Raw genomic sequence first — 6,890 nt, 5'->3', positions numbered from 1 at the left:
GCCATGTGGGAACTCCCAGATGGGCAAAGACCTCTCCACACACCCCATGCCAACAAATTCAGTGTGTCCACCTGTAAAGAGATTTTAATTCACTTCCAAAGTTGAGGACTCCTGATGAAAAGGGGCACAGCAGGAGGCCGCAGAGATGGCTGGGAAGAAAAGTTACCAGTAGCAAAAACCCAACCGGGGAGAAGGTATTTAAGCCCAAAGGCCTGTCCTGGAGACAAAGGGGTGCTGACAGAAGTAAAGCCAGAAAGAACTTTTACTCACTGCCGGGTTCTTAGGGGTCGTCTAGGCCTGACCCTCACCTCTTTTCTTCCCAGCAAGCCATGGGGTCTTAAAAGTTAGGACCAAATACTAGGGTAGAGCAGAGCTTCCCAGCTGGTGCTGTGGCACCAGTGAGCCATGACTGGGTCACAGGAGTGCTGGGATATGATGCCCTCCTCTGGCCACAAGCAGCCTCCACTGTCTATCTCAGTGTGCCATACAAACAGTACCATCTTCCCTCAGGAGAACAAGTTGGGAAGGCCCCATGCTTGGTTTCATGATCTACTATTGCCATCTTGAAGTTCTTAACAATTTTTGAACAAGGGGCTCTGCAAATTATGTAGTCAGTCCTGAGTACAGAACAGGAGAAAGAGGAAAAGGGAAAGAGAAGACATTCAAGGGTCAAACAGAATCTCAGAGCAAAACAGGAGACAGTGCTGAACTGGGCTCCAGGGGAAGAGGGGCAACAAAATCAAATGGACAGAAGGTTGAAAAAACAAACACTCAAAATAAAGCAAATACCTTCCACCAGGTATCCCTGGTGGCGCAGTGATTAAGAGCTAGGGCAAACCAAAAGGTCAGCAGTTCAAATCCACCAGCCGCTCCTTGGAAACCCTATGAGGCAGTTCTACTCTGTCCTACAGAGCTACTATGAGTTGAAATCGACTCAAAGGCAACGGGTAGTAGCGGTAGGTATCCTACAGCACCCTCTGCCGCAGGTAACACAGTTCAGAAAAGGGGGCGCTATAGGCAGAGGAAACAAATGTGACTTCAAACAGAGGGAGAGATCAGGTGTGACTATGGGGACAGGCAGAGGAAGAGGGTTTGGTCAGTGAGCCTCATGAGCTCCTAATCTGCTACATATCTGACTGGGAACAATTGGGTCACCTTGATCAACCACTTAGCCTAGTGGGGCAGGGGGCCCAGTCTTTTGTTTAGTGTTTCAGGGGCAAAGTTTCAAGGATTGGCTTTTTGGTTTCCTGGCAAAAAGGGAAAATTTCACAGTTTCACATTAAGTATACAGACCACCCAGCATCCAAGATGCCCTGTTAAAGAAAAGGGTTGCTCCAGTAGATTTATTTCTCCACTCTCAGCTACCTGACTGGGTTCCAGTAAGTACCGCCTCTCTGTCCTCACTGCTAGTCCAGCAAGGATCACCCAGGCTTGAAAGCCTTAGCAGATACACAACTGCAGTCTTTCCCACATTCTCCCTCTTAAGATTTCTAATGGTCAGTGAAAGAAGCCAGTCAGTAATGAAAAGTCCGAGCACTGCTTTCCTGACAAGAATGTCTCAAGGGGACATCTAACAAGTTGGGTTTAGATGGTGAAAGGTGGGTCTTCCACCTAGCCACTACACAAGTCCCTTCATCTAATGTCACCCCACCAGAGAGCCATGTGCTCCAACTCTGAGGCTTCTCCAATTCAGGGCTGGGGAGACAGGCAGCAGTCCATCAGGTAGGGAGATGTGGTTTGCCTGTATGTCTTAATGAAGACAAGGACAGGAGACTTTCCAAATTTAGGAAGGATAAGAAAATGTGCAAATAGGTCCTTCATGAGACACCATCCCTCAACTCAGTCCCCGGTCTACTCCATCACAGGATGGAATGGGGATGAAAGACCTGGGAATTTCACTGGACCCTATTATTGAACTGCTCTTGGTCCCAACTTTCTAGAACGTACGTCCATTGCTTTAAGTGTCCTCTGGGTTTACTCTGCTGAAGACTACCTGGAGGGAAAGAATCTGCTTGTTGAAAAGGCTTTACATGTTCTCCCATAGTTACACCCCTGCCTCCAAATCTCTGGCCAGGACTGTTGCCTGGACTATGGCTACCTGCTGGGCTGAAACTCATTTTTCTGAAATCTCTTATCTAAAAGAGATGCTGGGTAATAAGTATACAAAACCAAAAAATAAATATTAGCATTCAAAAAAGCTTTGTAAGTTAATTAAAACCACTTGCTTGTCAAACAGCCCGGTGCTGCTGAGTCCCAACAGGGACAGTGTCAGGTGGAGGCCAGGGACTCCCAGAGCTCACTTGAGCAGGGTGAGGTAGTACGAGTTACAGAGGTGCCACCTTGTGGGTATACAAGATCCGAGGGCCCTCTCCCTCAAGCCTTCTTTGGGCAAGATCCCTTCAAAAATCAACCAAGTACAGAGTCAACCAGCCCTGTAGACTGGACAGATATCCCAGCCACCATCCAACAGCGCCCCCTGGAGGTGATGCAATGACAGATCAGGATAAATTCCAGCAGGTCAAATGTGAGCCTCCAAAGCTCTGGCCCTGTTAGCACAAAGTAATCAACAGTGTTACCCAACTGGGACAGTCAAAACGCACACTCTGCTACATACCGCCAGTTACTCAGGTCCCTTTAATCCTGAGGGGCTCACAGAGTCCATCACGCCACCACCTCAGGAGGTCTTCTCATCTACACTATAGGCCAAACAGACTTCTGGGTGGGAGACTGGATGTAAATTAAGGCAAGGCTGCTGCTGCCAGAGACATCCTCACTTCACCACCACGAAACTCAAGGTCGACACAGTGGCCAGAATGACAGATGACTATCAAAGTGGCTCCCTGTCCTCTGCCCCACAGGGAAGGCCTGACATCCTGGGTCATCACTCCATAAAACCATTTTTCTTTGGATATGAGGAGAAGAGAGAAACCTTCCTTCCTGTCCACCCCTGCTGCCACTTCTGACGGCACTGCAGACAACCCCAAAAGCTTTCTGACCTACCCCTTCCTCTAAACAGAAAGCTTTGTCCCAGTTTGGATCTAGCTGCCAAGAGATTTTTCGCTGTCCAATCAGCAGATCAGGGCCATGGAACAAGCAGCCACCTTCATCTCTGACACCTTTTCCCTGCTGAGGGCTAGGACTGGAACCTGAGGTGAGCTGCCTTGCCGACTAGTCTTTTCTGGATAACCATATTTCCAAAATCTTTCTCGTAACTGGCTGTCCCAGTCAGAGGTCTGACAGTAATACCTAGAGAGAAAGCCTCTCCCCATCTCCTCTTCTCAGTGAGGCTGTTGGTTGGATTCTTAGCAGCATACAACCTATCAGTAAACTAAAACTAGAGAGGCTGGAGAAGGGGATCTAGTTGACACTAACTGCTTGATCAGATCCCAAAACTAGCCTCAAAAGAATCAAACACACAGCCCTTCATGGGCAAGAACAGATATGGAGGTAAACGCGATAGGGCCATTGCTTCTCAAAAACAGTAATTCAGCTTATGTGCTATTTTCTTCATTTTTCTTCTTTAAACACAACACAGAATTCCTAAAAAGGCAAAATTGTTAACTTCAGCCGAGGAGGGACCAACAGCCATTAGACAATCAGTGTCCTGGCTGCCCCCTGAGAGCTGCCCGGGCTCTGCGGGGACCCAGTCAGCTGTCCGGATTCTTCTCTGCCTCTTTGGAATGGATGATGTACATGAAGGTCTGTTCAATGGTGAAGTCAGGCGGGAGGCTGCCTTTGTGCACACCGACGTGCTTGCTCATGAGGTTAAGGGTGGAACTGTAGTGACCACAGACAGTACAGCGGTACATGAGGGCTCCCGAGTGTGTCTTCAGGTGGCACTTAATGGTCGAGCGGCCTCGGAAGAACTTGTGGCACACTTTACACTGATACGGCTTCTCACCTGTGTGGATCCGCCGGTGGTAGTTGAACTCGCTGGTGTGGGCGAACCTTTTGCCACAGACCTTGCAGCTATACTTGCTGTTCCCAGGTTGGCCCTGCAGAGCTAGCTCCTCACTCAGGAACTCCTCTGCTGGCAGCTTCCGCTTCTGGAGAGCTGGGTGCTGTAGCCCAAAACCAGGCCGCACGTCAAGGCCACTGTTACATTTGTGCTGGCTGACGTGGTAGCGATAGGCAGCCTCTGACTTGAAGCTTTGGCTGCACAAGTGGCAGTGGAAGAGGGCATCTTCCAGGCTTTGGTGCACGGCCATGTGCTTCTCTAGGAGGTGCCAATCCACAAAGCTGTTGGCACAAACAGAGCAGGAGAAGACTGAAATACCGAGATGGGAGAGCGTATGCCACAGGAGGCTGCAGAGGTTGAGGTGGCGCTGGTCACAGACACTGCAAGCCTGGCACTTCAAGTTTAGATGGTCGAAGATGTGGCCCCGGACCACATGGAAATCTTTGGCCAATGCCTTCCCACAGGCAGCACATTTCAACTCTGGGGAGGCCGCTCCTGAAAACAGGCCCAGCTTCCCAGGCAGGGGATCATTGGGGTGGACAATGATGTTGTTCTCAAATATTCCATCCTGTCGGTGGACGGTCAGCTGCCACTGAGTAAAGAACTTGGTTTCACACATGTCGCAGGAGAAGAGGAAAATACCAATGTGGGACAGGACATGGGTCACTCGGGAGTTTCTGTCCTGGAAGTGGGTCTCACAGACCTTGCAGTTGCCTGTCAGCAGGTCCACATGGTCCCGAGCATGCTGCCGGATCAGCTGAATGTTGGGCTCCAGAACTTTCTTGCACACTTGGCAAGGCATGGCCTTATTCTCCCGGTTGTCATTCTCTCCAAAAGTCAGTTCATCCTCACTGTCGTCACTCAGCTCAATCACCTCCTCGGCTGTGCCTATCTCTTCATTGGGGTCTTCAAACTGCAAATCATCATCTCCGAGGTCCTCCAGCTGGAGCTCATCCATTTGCCCAAAGCTTGGATCTTTGGAATGCTCACTATTGCTCAGACAGGAGTTGCTCCCAGTGGTAATGTCTATTGCATCGTCAGGAGCGAAGAAGCTGTTTTTACTGAAGTCTCCATTGCTTTGAACTTTGTACGGCTGGCAGGAGCCCACGCTGGTCTGGACGCCCATGCTGACAGTGCCCAGGCCTGGCTGGGTTACCGTACTGGGAATGGACGTGAAGGGAGCAGGGGCATCATGGTCTTCTGTCTTTGGCGGCAGCTGTGGCAGAGGCAGGCTATGGTTAGTGTCACTGGTGACATTTCTCTCTTCCTCTTTATAGCTTCCTCCAGCATCACTGGGCAACACATAGTTTCTGTCAGATCCAAAGTGCTCCCCGCCACCTCGGAGTTCTCCAAGGGAATGGGTGGGTTCTGCCGAGGTACAACTCGGGGTACCAGAGTGGCTCTCACTGCTGCTCGTCAGGGACTTGGCCACAGCAGTGCCCTCCAGGTCAGGGAAGGTGGAGTGACAGGCCCGAAGGAGGTCCTCCATGCCCAGACGCTCCGCCACTTCATAGATGACCCCAACATTGATCAGGTCGGTAAACAGCTCTGACGTATAGACAAAGCTCAGAATTTTCTCAAAGTTGGCAGGAGTGATGAAGTCCACCACATAAGTCCTGGCAGCATCAAGCCCAGTATTCAGGAAGAGGTTCTGAAAGTAGCCAGCTGCACAGGCCAGCACAGCCTTATGGGCCGGGAAGGAGCGGCTCCCCACCACGATGGTGACATCGCACATGGTCTCCGAGAGCCGGCACTTGTTGAGTTCCTTCAGCAGGTTGTTGGGGTGGTTGGTGCTTTGCAGTTTGATCCTCATGCCCATCTTAGCAGCTCCTATGAAGTTGCCTCCGGATCAGCACGGTTAATCTGTGGACAATAAAAGGAAAAGATGGATGTCAAGCATGTCCCTTCAAGTGAGGAGCCCTGCAGAAGAAAATGCTACCAGTCTTGAGTGTTTCCAAACCCTGGGTGGGGAACAGCAGTAAATGAACAGGTGAGAGCCGCTCCATCCTGCTGGGGACAAGGACAGGAAAAATGATGGGACAATGGCCTCTCCTCCCTGAAAATACTAAATACATGGAGTCACCAAGACAAAATCCAAAAATACTGACAAAAATCTGATAGTCTGGTCATTAAGAGTCAGTAGGAGAGGTTGTAGGCCTGGTTAGACAAAAGCTAGTCCTCCGTGCTGGTACCTGAGAGTCAGCCAGAGACATCCTTCAGACACAGTCCTGCACTTCATTACCAGAGCAACTGACTCAATTTTCCTCATATTGATTTTCCTCCTAAATACAAGCTTTCTGACCTCCCAAAAGAATACATTATTTTCTTTCATGACGCCAAATGCCATATATATATTTGAACACGATTATCAAAGCTTCATTAGCTACGAGGAAAAGGATGCTCCATCTTCTAGTTTTCCATCATTGCGGTGTCCTTTCAGCCCCTAAGTAAATCTCTTGCTCTTTCCTGAATTCACATCTCTCCCTAACTATGCTACATGGCTACTCTGGTCTTTGTAAAACCCAGAGCCATCCCAAATATCATTCTCTATATTCTGTGGCGGAACTTAAAACATTCAGAACCCAAAGAAGTAAAGCAAAGTAGGAAACAACTGTGGTATTGAATACTACTTATATATGTTTTATTCCTTTTTATCACCCTTTTCAGGGTTTATACTTTTGGTGACCCTGGACTAACAGTTATATGAGGCCATCAGAAAGGCATTTATCTAATTATACAGGCAAGATTCCTAAGGGCGTGTTCAATGCCACTTTTTCCCCCTTTCCAGTCCTTCACGGCCTAAGAAAGACAAGCTAGTTGCATTCTTGTTCAGTCTCACGACCGGCCCTGAGTAACACAGCCCCTTCCGCCATCGCACCAGATTCTACCAAAACACAACTCCCAACTTTTCCTGGGCCCAGGAAGCTTCTGA

General features: G+C 49.3%; 1 protein-coding gene across 1 annotated transcript; it reads right to left on the bottom strand.

Annotated features, from left to right (window-relative positions):
- Positions 1-1,053: 1,053 nt before the first annotated feature.
- On the bottom strand, positions 1,054-5,967 carry ZBTB39 (zinc finger and BTB domain containing 39). The gene has a single exon (XM_023734548.1). The coding sequence runs from the start codon at positions 5,775-5,777 to the stop codon at positions 3,648-3,650; it is 2,130 nt and encodes a 709-aa protein (XP_023590316.1). The 5' UTR covers positions 5,778-5,967; the 3' UTR covers positions 1,054-3,647.
- Between the last annotated feature and the right edge of the window lie 923 nt (positions 5,968-6,890).

Source organism: Trichechus manatus, unplaced genomic scaffold, assembly GCF_000243295.1.
Source record: "Trichechus manatus latirostris isolate Lorelei unplaced genomic scaffold, TriManLat1.0 scaffold00069, whole genome shotgun sequence".
In the NCBI taxonomy this organism is placed as follows: domain Eukaryota; kingdom Metazoa; phylum Chordata; class Mammalia; order Sirenia; family Trichechidae; genus Trichechus; species Trichechus manatus.
This window is presented reverse-complemented; position numbering and strand designations above follow the sequence as displayed.

What these genes read in the sequence shown, in the direction of transcription:
- ZBTB39 (XM_023734548.1), bottom strand. Translation starts at nt 5,777, where the DNA reads ATGGGCATGAGGATCAAACTGCAAAGCACCAACCACCCCAACAACCTG.